The sequence below is a fragment of the Ilyonectria robusta genome (assembly GCF_021365365.1).
Source record: "Ilyonectria robusta strain PMI_751 chromosome Unknown BGZ61scaffold_18, whole genome shotgun sequence".
Taxonomy (NCBI): Eukaryota; Fungi; Ascomycota; class Sordariomycetes; order Hypocreales; family Nectriaceae; genus Ilyonectria; species Ilyonectria robusta.
The window spans coordinates 875,703-887,768 of record NW_025764452.1 but is presented as its reverse complement, the minus strand read 5'-3'; the positions used below and the strand labels follow the sequence as shown (position 1 = coordinate 887,768).

The 12,066-nt window shown below is 47.7% G+C and overlaps 4 protein-coding genes across 4 annotated transcripts; 2 read left to right on the top strand and 2 right to left on the bottom strand.

Annotated features, from left to right (window-relative positions):
- Positions 1 to 300: 300 nt before the first annotated feature.
- On the top strand, positions 301 to 1,546 carry BGZ61DRAFT_359581 (mitochondrial carrier domain-containing protein; the record flags this gene model as incomplete). Its single annotated transcript, XM_046241091.1, has 2 exons — positions 301 to 686; positions 793 to 1,546. 2 exons carry the CDS (start codon positions 301 to 303, stop codon positions 1,544 to 1,546), a joined length of 1,140 nt encoding a protein of 379 aa, XP_046100894.1.
- A 61-nt stretch (positions 1,547 to 1,607) lies between these two features.
- Positions 1,608 to 3,553, bottom strand: BGZ61DRAFT_359605 (heterokaryon incompatibility protein-domain-containing protein; the record flags this gene model as incomplete). Its single annotated transcript, XM_046241095.1, has 2 exons — positions 1,608 to 2,743; positions 2,806 to 3,553. 2 exons carry the CDS (start codon positions 3,551 to 3,553, stop codon positions 1,608 to 1,610), a joined length of 1,884 nt encoding a protein of 627 aa, XP_046100893.1.
- A 751-nt stretch (positions 3,554 to 4,304) lies between these two features.
- Positions 4,305 to 5,899, bottom strand: BGZ61DRAFT_552078 (Asparaginase/glutaminase; the record flags this gene model as incomplete). Its single annotated transcript, XM_046255524.1, has 6 exons — positions 4,305 to 4,650; positions 4,708 to 4,857; positions 4,905 to 4,953; positions 5,006 to 5,381; positions 5,437 to 5,734; positions 5,775 to 5,899. 6 exons carry the CDS (start codon positions 5,897 to 5,899, stop codon positions 4,488 to 4,490), a joined length of 1,161 nt encoding a protein of 386 aa, XP_046100892.1. The 3' UTR covers positions 4,305 to 4,487.
- A 3,114-nt stretch (positions 5,900 to 9,013) lies between these two features.
- On the top strand, positions 9,014 to 10,517 carry BGZ61DRAFT_481484 (uncharacterized protein; the record flags this gene model as incomplete). The annotated part of the gene is made up of 2 exons (XM_046249291.1): positions 9,014 to 9,839; positions 9,886 to 10,517. 2 exons carry the CDS (start codon positions 9,014 to 9,016, stop codon positions 10,515 to 10,517), a joined length of 1,458 nt encoding a protein of 485 aa, XP_046100891.1.
- Between the last annotated feature and the right edge of the window lie 1,549 nt (positions 10,518 to 12,066).

Genomic DNA, 12,066 nt, shown 5'->3' with positions numbered 1-12,066 from the left:
GTACAGTTCGGATATATTCCGGTGCACTAAGACTAGGTGTAAATTGTATACTTATATGCGATTAGCATTTTGAACGGGTGCGAATAGTAATGCTCCTTATTATATATATCACTAGATAAAATCCCATCCAAAAACATGGGATTGGTTCCATATTGCTCCTTCGGGTTCCTTATGAAGAGCTGATGCGTTCCTTTCACTCTGCTCTAGGGTATGCTGACTAAGCAGCATAAAAACACTAGCATCATAGTCAGTAAATATTCTCAGGTGCCTCAAATATCACCACTGCAAACATGCATCCCGATGTCTTCCGCATCCCCCCGCATCCCGCCGTTGAAGAGATGGGCAACTACCGCTAGTGACGCGCAGATGAACGCTGTTTCAGGCGCCACCAGCGGCCTTGCCTCGGCTATCTTCACTTGCCCTTTGGACGTTATCAAGATTCGGCTTCAAGCGCAAGGAAGCCTCGTGCCAATCCATACACGCGCGGCGAACAAGATACACGCACGAGCACACCCTGAATTGTACAATGGCCTCTTTAAAACAGCGCGCCTTATCTGGAGAGGAGAGGGTTTGCGGGGGATGTATCGAGGAATGGGGCCTCTAGTTATGGGTTATCTCCCTACCTGGGCTATCTGGTTCACAGCCTACAACCGGTCCAAAAGCATATTGCCACAGATTTATCGTAAGTAATTTCGGCTCATTTCGTAGAAGGTGCCTATCAATATTGGGAATCTTCCTTCACCTTCCGGATAAAATTGCTGACTTAGACCATCTAGCTCAGCTGTCCTCGAGTCCTAATATTGTGAACATAATTTCATCCATCGCAGCCGGTACTGCGTCGACTCTAGCAACAAATCCGATCTGGACAATCAAAGTTCGCCTTATGTCACAAGCGTACCGGCCATATGGACGTCGCTTATTTCAGAGGGGAAGGATTCATAGATCCAACTGGCAATACCATTCGACACTCGATGCCGCCTACAAGATATACATGACCGAAGGTTCAGCCGCATTTTACTCTGGTCTTAGAGCTTCCTTGTTTGGTCTCTCACATGTTGCAATCCAATTCCCCATCTATGAATACCTGAAAATAGAATTCACGGGGAAAGGGATGGGTGCTTCTCGATCCAATGGTGGCGATACAGCTGAGTGGTTCGGCATTCTATCCGCTTCTGTATTGTCCAAGATAATCGCTAGCAGTGTTACATATCCTCATGAAGTGATTCGGACTAGGCTGCAGACTCAAAGGCGACCAGTTCCTGGCGCTGAGTTTCTCGAAGGCCTCGGAGGGTTCAACCGGTTGCAAAGTGCAGGGCTTCACAGCATGTTACTGCAGCCCAAATATCAAGGGGTCTTTCACACCTTTCAGGTAATTTTACGAGAGGAGGGTTGGAGGGCACTGTACAATGGAATGGGAGTCAATATGGCGCGCAGCGTTCCTGCTGCCACAGCCACCATGTTGACATATGAATATGTTATGGGCTCTTTATTACGGCTACAGGATGCTGCAAAAGAGGACTTGGATAGGAGCAGTGAGGCGTTGTGAGCGGGCGAATAACTGTAATTTATGTACATCCACGTTTTATGAAAGAATGAATGTCCACATTCTAGATTAGAGTAAATGTTTCGAGGCGCGTTGTGGCCGTGTCATTCGTGCTGAGGTGGTCCCAAGCTTCTCCATGGCTAATACCGGCGACGAAGGAGACTCCTAGAAAATGCATCTTCCCTTGACTCCCTGAAGACCTGAGAACTGTGGGCAGAGAACAGCCTGCAAGCAGAACGATTTGATCTCCATGCTGAAGATGAAAATTAGAGACCCCGACGTGACCCGAAGACGTTAAGAATAAGACACTGCCACCCAGAAACGGGTCGAATCGAATTACGCCATCAAGGAACTCGTCAAGCCCCGATTCCACTGAGTTGTATGCCCAAGGGAGATTTCCTTGCCGAACGGCTGTCCCTATGTCCCCAATCCACCCGAAAAACCAATCCTTGAGCTCATCAGCATGCTCTGGCTTCATTGGAGCTGGGGTCGAAAGTACTTTGATGTGTGAAACCTTGGAGCCCCTTAGCAAGAGCTCATGCGACCTTGAATACTCCAATAACTGAAGATCCACCTTGCTATCGCCAGTAGCCCTGGCATCAAGTTGACTGGCTGCCCATCTCTTCATGGCAAACTTGGCAGGGGTTTGAAGATCCATGACCCAAGATGGCAATGAGCTCTTATGTCGAAGTGGCGGAAGGCTTTCCAAGTACTTTAGCGTGCCTGAAAGCCGAATTGTGTATCTTGCAAAATCTTGATAGACACGGGAATACGAGAGGGAGTAGTTGACAGGTAACGGAGCGACACTGGGCTGGAGTTTTTGGATGAGGGGCAAGAAAGCATACACCTTGTCTCGGGGATCTCTTGCTCGGTGGGTGCGAGCACATTCTACAAAGCCAGAAAAAATGTCGAATGAGGCGGATGATATGCTTTGGCCTCGTTTGGCTGCCGCTGTATTCTTAAAGGCAACCCAAGTCGCAATGCGCAAGGAAGCTGGCAGCGAGCCCTTTCTTAGGGAGTGAATCGCCCGAAGACTCCACATCCAATACGAAGAAAATGCCGTCCAAGAGCAGTAATGGTATCCAGCGACCAGGACCGATTGTTTTGCGAGTAAATGTTCTTGGATAGTCCACATCCGCGAGAACCATTCATTGCAGCTGATGTGAATTATCCCCTCTGCATCAGCAAGGCTTCTGTGATCTGCAAAAGTATCAGGTTAGTCAAACGTGAAGTCTGGAAAGCTGGATCGTAGGGTGACGCACAGAACCGGTGCCAAAGCCAGTTGGAAACCGAGTAGACAAGGTTCCATTTCCGGACCTGGTCTCCAACTCTTGGACCAAACGATCGGAGAAAGAAGAGAGGAGAGGAAATGAATGGGCTAAGAAAAGTCGCCCGGTGGAAGACGGAAGCTATCTCGTCGCTACCGGGCCCAAGCCAGATGAGCACTCGTGAGGCAGATTCGTAGATATCTCCCATCAACGGCACCTGTCTACTCCGTTCCGTATTGGAGTTCTGGTTTATGCAGAGTGCATCGATCCAAAGGGTCCTCTTCTTTTTCTTCAACCGGAGATGCCGCAGAGCTGATTCGCAGTTTGGGGTGATGTGGATGATCTTGCCATCGCAATAGACGCGTCGATCTCCCGAGACTGGTCCCCACACGTAAGATAATGCTTCATATCGAACTCGACCCAGATTTTGAAGTGACACGCGTTTCAAAGTCAGTCTTACTGGCTCGTTGAAGCCCTCTGCTGGCTCAAGGATGGCAATACGTGTCGATTTAGGACCCGGTAACGGCCGATATTCGTATGTTGATAGGGGCGGAGCCTTGCGGGGCCGTTTGATGCCAAACTCCGGTTGACTTTGTGTCAAGGAGGACGAAGAGAACTGGGAACGCGAAAAAAGAGTGACCTGGCGGAGGTACGGATGCAGGCTTAAACGCCAAGTCGCTAAATTCGCCTTGTCTATACCAAGCCTGTTTCTGCAGAGCGATAAGCCCTGGCAGAGACGCATGCTTCTGCGGCCCGCGTCGGCAAAGCACATCGCGCGTCGCGTCTCAGGATTATGAGGCTTTTTCCGACTTCCGAAAAACAACTCTCAACAGCGCCTTAGTCATCGACAGACTTGTACCAATATGTCCTACGGCGGTCATCTTGCGCCCCTCGTCATGATAATTGGCTACTGATGGTGTCTAATGTTGGTGAATTTACCATGAACATAGCTCCCCGAAATTGAGGGCTTCGTGGTGTAGATGAAATCCTGGGGATACGGCGGATTGGATTTGTAAGAGGCAAAGGTCAGTCCCTATTTTAAGAGCGAACACTCCCGCCAACGAGACCCAGCATTCAGAGCGGAGTTCACATTGAAAATCACCATACTTGTCTTACTAGCTTGTAACTGCCTGCGATACAGGCTTTGATATTATAACAGGCAGTTAGAAATTCTAAACTTTAAAATTATTTTATTTATTATTTTATTTATTATTTTATTTATTATTTTATTTATTTTAAGGCTTAAAGCTTGAGGTACTATAGCTGGTGTGGCTAGAGCTATAATATATACGCAAAAATGTAAATGCTGATTGGTCTAGCCGAGTTGTTATGTTAGTATTTTAGATATTTTAGATCTGCAAACAATAGAGAGATACCCTTAGTACTACATTCAGTACCAGAACAGACAAGACACTGACAATTACTACATAATTCCGGTTTCTTCCAAGCTAAATGCCCCTTACAAGCCTTTCTAGAGTTGAAATAATGACACATATTTGCTAGTTGTGAAGGACTGAGCGCCCTGCTGCTATTTTATTTCAATGACGCGTTCTATGGGTATTAAAATTCTCTTTAACAGCGAAGACTTTCGATTTGTTAAAGATGATCGCTGAGACCTGTCCCTCAAGTCGTTGTGTATATCAGAGGCGTGCTAAGCTGTTGTTCGTATCAAGACTTTACAAGTCCGTACCGTTGTAAAATGCTGTGGCATCGTTGTAAACCGCTTTGCGGATATCCCCCTCGAACAATTTACGAATGCCACTGACGGTATAGCCAGATGCAAGAGCGAGCTGAAGCTGGATGCGGGATTGCTCGCCGTGCAAGAAGCCCGAGCTGATACTGCGAGGATCGTTAGTCCAGTACTATCTTTCAAAACTCGAAAAGTTATTGACTTACATATTGCTTATTTGAGGCCTAGGAACAACTGCACCGAAGAAGGGGCGGAGCGATGCGACAGTGACAATGCCCTTCTCAGAGAGTGCATTAGCGGCTTCGGTAGCAGCGTTACTGAGGCCGCCAGGACCGACGCCCATTATGACAATTCCCCTAAGCGTGTCAACGCGTACAATGAAGCGTTAAAAGATGCAACTTACTTGGCCCCATCCGCAACAGCAGAGTACAACAGGTTAGCGTCAAACCCCTCTGCAGAGAGGTCAGTATACATCTCTGAACTTCCAAGTTGCCTTTCACTTACGATGACCGTAAAGAACCACTACCTTCGGAAGGGGATAATGGAGTTTGAACGGGTTGAAATAATGTCGAGCCTTGGGGAGAGATGCGCCGTAAAAGAAGTACGGCTGTCCGGCCAGGAACTGGCCAATGTAGCCTTGATCCATTGCCAGGAAGGTCGTGGCGGTGTTACCATTGGTCTTGGTTCCATAGAAAACAGACACCAGGTGATCGTTGAACGCAATCATAGCTCCGCGATCACGCGCCTCGGGGTGAATCGCAGTTCTGACAGCGTCATAGAAATTGAGAGGCCCATCACCTGATAAAGCGGAGTTGGGTCGCATGGAACCTGTCGCAATAAAGGGCTTGGAGCAGTTCAAGGTGAGATCAACACCGAAAGCCTGGGTATCATTTAGATGAGAATCTCAGAGGTTAGAGCGTTATCAAGAAACGTACAGTCTCAGCCAGCGTGTTTGTGCCGTGGATCATGACAGCGCCGACGATGTCAGAGTGACGGGTGCACAGTCGAGTGTGGGCATCCATCGAGATGTTCAGGAACCTGTCCGAGTCGGCATTGGCACTGCCGCCTCCGCCAATGTTGCGAACTGCAAACTGGGCAATGTCGAGAACCTCGCTGACATTGCCAATGAGGGTTTCCGGAGTCAAACCACCAACACCTCCTCCGTAGTTGATGTTGTCCAAGCGCCCATTTGTTGAACCCGAGAGGATGGTGCCATCGCCGGTGTTATACAGCCTATCATGGACATTAGATAACTCCGGAGTGAATTTCTGACCATTCTACTTGCATGACTTTCGGCAGGCTTGAATTCTTGTAGATCCAAGTCAAACCAGTGTTGGGATCTGTGCGGCTGCGGATTTGCAGCGGCGAGGCAATCGCCGCTGAGGCAACAAGTGCCATCGTAATAAGTGAACGAAACATGGCAAGAGTATTGGCCTTGATTTAGTCCTGGCAATGCTGAAAGGCGACTGGCATGATGTACATTGCAACGGTTCTTTTGATTCTTATATATCATGCGCATCCAGATCAGATCAAGATATCATTCACACCTTATCTTTGAAGTCGATGCCTCTTAGGACACTCTGAGTATAGCTTCTTGACCCAATTATGTAATGACATCAAGATGTGCATCTGTGTCAATTCGTTATCACCGAACTTGAAATTCAGTGATACTGTCAGCCATAGATAAAGATAGCATTACAAATTCATTGCTTTTAGTCTGAAGGAGGAGATTCCGACGTCATATCGTATCTCTCCTGCGTAACCCCCAATTCTTACCTACGGGATTAAAAGTCCATGACTCGTTTAGTGGTTATCGAGGCCAGAGGTACGATTCAATCTGTGCGACAAGCTTGACATGTTAGCTGCCTACCAGGCTGTATACTCGTATAGACGTGTATCCACTTCTATCTTGGCGACCGAACCACCGACCAAGTCCTTGACACTGTTAGCGAAAAGTGGTACGGCGATTGTTGAGCGGGTCATCCGGAGATAGGATATAACAAAATCTCACACCGCCGCGTATGATAGTGATCGCGCGACGACTGGATTAGTCCATTAATATCTCTGCACAGAGATAAGGGATCAAGTTCTCTAGGTTCTCATTCCCGAACTCTCTCGAAGTATACTCAAGTGCAGCTGGCCTACTACATCAGTTGTGCCCATTGGCCTTCACCCGTTCATGCAACCCCTGATAGGCAACCCTTCTTTGTAATTAAGTCGGCTCTATTCTGACAAAGACCCCTTCCATTTCTCACACTAAAAGGGGTTATGGCTTGGATAGAACGAGGAGGTTACGGAGTGGTGAAGCTGGTCATCGTCATACTGAACGTCCTGATTAGCTATTACGTACTGGAAGCTTGGTACAGCCATCGGAATCCTTCTGGATAGCAGCTACTCTGTATCTTACCTAGATGCTACTTGCAGCCCCCATTAAGCAGACATTCTTCCACCAAGTATCACTCACCTCATGATAAAGCTAATGCAGCTGGATGACAGTGGAGTATCTTGACCAAGCCTGGTGAATGGAACGCACTAGCTTAAACGGCTCTAGAGTGTCAGCCAGTTGCATTAGCCCTTGTGCTAGAGACCCATTTCCCAGGACCGAGGATTAGCCCTGGCCGATATAGCAGCTAAGGTAGAATCTAACACAAACATCCGGGGTGCAGCGAAGTAAGCTAACCCATATGGCAAATTGCTGGATAAGTTCCAGTTCCAGCTGTATGGTAAAGCTTCCAAGGGACCAGGTTTTCAAGACTCCAGATAACGAGCTCTTCCAGTCGTGCTGACCCACAATGGAGATTTCTTGGATGCCTCCAAAGCCAATGACCCCAACGGACACAAAGTCCATGGCAACAAGCCACGTTATCATCATTCTATTAATCTATGAGACTGAACCTGGGGCTATTACTAGATGGGGAAAAGTCAATAGCCTTATTTACTAGATCCTGGTTCCTGGATGCTGTCACAGCCCACGTCAGAACCCGGCAGTCACAACCGGCAGTAATAGTACTAGGTACTTTCGACAATCACTAAGTGGTGGATCCGTTACGGTCAATTTGATAGGACATGAGTGTCCAAGGTGATACTGATGCTGGTGATTGCTTGGGCCCGGATAACCGGGCCGGTCAGAGACGGGTTTCCTGGTACCCCCTCGGACCAGGTTCATGATATCAATCTATCAGAGGTTTCGTAATACGGCGTCATCTTCTAACACTAAAGTAAGCTCGATATTGCTTAACGCCAACGTCTTGATCACACTCCGCTCAAGTACTAACGTCCTTTTGCCTACCCTATACTCCTAGAATAAACACGGATGTTGCGGAATGAGAGCTCTGCGCCCGGCTTGCTCTTCTATTAACATAGCTCTCGTTTTGTGAGTTTGAATCTCTTTTTCTTATCTCGTTTAGCATATCGCCTCGCCGTTCCTGGTACCAGCTCAGATCAAGAACAGATTCAAGGAGTGGGTTGAACAGGCTCTGTAACGGACCAGAAACGCTCTTAACTTTGTCAACGGGGTGGAAAGCGTCAAGCGTGTCTTTCCCACGTCTTCCGGTAGGTAGCTCGCTATTTTTGCGGGACGGCTCCTGCCTGGACTTTATCCTGTTGCGGCTGGCGACAACGCAGACCTCCTCGCGGTGAAAAATTAGATCTGTTACCTTGATATTTCCTGGTTATTAGTGGACCTCAAAGATATAGCTGAGGCTCATATCAAGGTCGGGGGGAACACGGATGCAACTGGGAAATATATTATCTCCGGTAGCCATAGTATCACTCTGTTAGACATAGCCAACCTCATCCGACCCGTGCATGAGATTCCGAAGGTACTGCCTTCTTAGAATCTCCTAAGACTAGTAGTTTATAATGCGACACCCTTTATTAGCATATCGAAGAAATGGACTGATATGGATATATAAATTGGATTCAAATTCGATAAGAGAAGGAATATTAACGAGTTGGGGATCTTATACCGCTCGGCTGGAGAAGCGGTTCAGGCGTACTACCAGTTGTCTGGTAGGCATTAAGGAGTTTCTGTTGAGGTTTTTGCTTTATCCAATATATTTAGTCTGTACTTACGGCGTAGTGGCTAACCACCTGGGGCCTCTGCCTGGTCACCAAAAAGGCTTAATCTCGAAAAACCACGGCTATGTAAAACCATAAAACAGAAATACACCTTGTCTTAAACTTACATATTTTGGACATCTAGCTTTGCCGTAAAGATATGACGAATTGAAGTGCACTGTAGTCTGTAAAGGTGTCGAAGTTACAGTACCTTGTGCGCACAACCTTTCCTCATGCACGTCACAGCAAGGTTTCATTCTAGAAAAATTACATCGTTGTGATTGACCACCACAGAGGTTCGGCCACAAAAACAATGTTGAGATCCTGATCCCCTCCCTCGACGGGTAATAATGAACCCTGTAACCGTGCATTAGCGACACCAGATATAAACAGAGTCTCATTTCTCCAGGCTACTTCTCCCCTTGTCACCAAAAAGCACGCCCTCACATCGCAATGGCACCACAGAATACACTACCGCCAGAAAGCCAGTTCTACATCCTAGAGTGGCTAATGGAACCGCAAAATGATTCAAACGCTTCTAGAACTTGTCTCTCTATCTGCGCTTGCGTCTGCAAACGCTGGCAACTGATCGTGGAGCAACGAACGTTTCGCCATCTCATACTGCATCCATCTGATATTGAAGCCTTCGCACGCCTTGCTTGTCCTTACCGGAGAGGCTACATCAAGCATATTCTCCTGGAGATACCTATCGAAGATGCTGATGATAGGAAGCCTCGTGCCGACGCCCTAACAAACGAGGAGAATGCCCTCATTTTTACTCAGACAGTCCGGCATCTTTGGGAGGTTCTTTCCGCTTGGAGGGACTACCGCGTCACTGTCGAACTCGGCATTGTTTCGTCATTCGAGATAGGGATGCATGACGATTACAGAAATATCCGCAGAGCGTATTCCAGATTCCTAGAGCAAGGCTTCTCTGAAGCCGCCCTTCCCGATCCACATCTGGAGCATTTGAAACGCTTTGAAGATCCTCCTACTGATCCATCGTGGTTGGATGTGTGGAACTGGCAGAAATGGAGGTTCCTGGGAACAACGCCGCTCGAATTTGACTCTGGCAGACTTCTGGATAGAGAAGATCAAGATGCGCCCCATCTTCCCAAGGCGGAAGTCATCACCCGCCTCCTCATTCGTCGGCGATACTTTCGGAATATCAGTGCAAAGGCTCTCTCTCAAATATTTAACGCTATACCTTGCGTTGAAGCCATTCACCTCGAGCGATGGTGCTACGGCCGGAGAAGAGACGATAGAAAACGGGATATGCGTATGGTACCCCCCCTGAAACGATCATGTATACTCACATCCTATAGACTCCGCATTGATTGGGTATGAGTTACCGCATTCACTAAAACAGTTCGGCTTCTATGAAGAGTTCAGTACCATGTACCACCACCGACCAGGGAAGATGAGAATACCACGATCAAATAGAAAACTGCTCAAGGCTATGCTTGAAACCAGCCGCCACCTTGAGCATCTCTCTGTCTCTTTCGCCATTGATGCCCGGGGCTTCTTTTCGCCCAACCCACAACTTGATTGGATGTTTCTGAAAACTATTGCAGTGACATCGGATATACTGGTGTCCCGTTCAAGCGCTATAGTCAACGAACTGCTCGAGAGTGCAGCTAAGGCCGCAAAGAAAATGCCCAAGCTTGAGATACTTGAGATTTGGTACTGCAAGACCGGAGAGGCTGGCATTTTCCAATATGAGAAATCGGATAGGTCCGGCAACATCATCTGGCAGGGCACTTGGAGCTTTTACTTATCGAAAGAAGTTGAAGAGGCCTGGCACGAGGTATTTGCCGAGCCAGACTGGGGCCAGTATGAGCTTGGAGTTAAGGTTATCAACCTCGTACCTGAGGACTTCGCGAGTTTCGGATCTGTGTTTTCGTACCTGAAGCTTACGAATCATATTCTTCATGATGTCTCATGGACCCAGGTTTAGGACTGCGCAATATAAAATATTAGCAGCTACATTAAGTTATTGTTTCTGTTTATTTATCTAACAAGAATAAAAGCCTAATACTTCTTAGACACTATAGTAAAAACACCTGCAAAGTAGCCTCTACTGTTTATTTCCCAAATCTGCGTCGGGAGGGGTTACGAAGTGCCCTCGTGGTCATTCAAAACTCCTGCCCGCTGGCCCACCAGGCACCATGGGGAAACTGGTGGGGGGCGGCATCGTAATCCGCACGCTGGTTTGTTGGGAAAGCAGGACGATGGGGGGCGGGTTGGAGGGGCGGTAAGCAAAAGGAGGAAAGCCGGCGATTTGCTGGACGATTCCAATTCCTGGAAAGAAGACGGGGAATGGAGGAATATATACGGAGAGAGCAAATTATACCTTGTTCGTAACTTTACTCAAAAGAGCACGGAAGTGCAAAAGAGTATTCATTGGTGGGCAATGCGTAACAGTCTTGAGTCTGGAGTGGCTGGAGAAAGAGAAAGCTGAAACAAAAAGGACAAAGAGAACGTTTGAAATGCAACACCATACTCTATCACGTTGTACAGGCTCATAATATGCGGTAAAATTTGAATTCCGAATTCATCCCTGTCTCATCTGTCTCGCAAAAGCTCCGTGTGCATTGCAGTCACGTCAATGCCAGCCGGAGTCCCAGCAGGCAGCATTATGTTGTGTGATATGACAACAACGAGTTCTGAAACAATGAATATGATGTCACGCCATTGCATTGGCTTTGTCTTTCGTCTTTCACATGAACATAACATGTTGCAAAGACCGCGCATGTGTGATAATTCTGCAGCTCGAGTAGAGACGCCATTACACGCAATACGAGAATGTAATCCGAAGGTTGGTCAACGGGGACGTTGTTCACCATCATTCCAATGATGATGGATGGCGTAACTTCGTGGGCAGCAGAAGCTGATGCAAGTAGCTCGAAGAATGCTGAATACGCGGAGAGTATACTGAGGGCACGATCAGGTGAACCCAGGAGACTGTAAAAAAGAGAGCAGTTGGTGTCACAGTCGGACATTTCAGAGAATCTGGGCTCGTAATATCACCAAGGCGCTAATTAATACGATGACCAGTTTTTGGTTCACTGTATTCCAAATACGTACCACATGTTTTATACCAACACACTCAAACCCTGCGCTAGTCCGATGAGAGACTGAGAAGCGTCAGTGCAGGTGCCTTTGGCAGATGGCAAGGGGCACTGTTATAAACTAAACTGAGTCCCTGAGAGCCGGAAGACTTCAGGCAGGTCACTTGCAGGGGTCGTGCAAATTCTCCTAGCGGTGGCGAGATTCGGCTGCGAGTCATTCCCGAATTCCCGCAACCTGCCCTGAAAGTGGCGTCTTGCTTTAGTTGCCAAGGAGGCTTGGCACTTTTGATCAGTGAATCGGGCTACGGAGTAATGGTTGGAAAAATGCCCAGCCTTAAAATACGCCCGCAGATGGCGGAGCTGATGAGACGGAAGTTGGCCGCTCGAAACAATGGCTGGGTCATGTAAAGATGGCCAACGGGCCTCCTGTCTTCT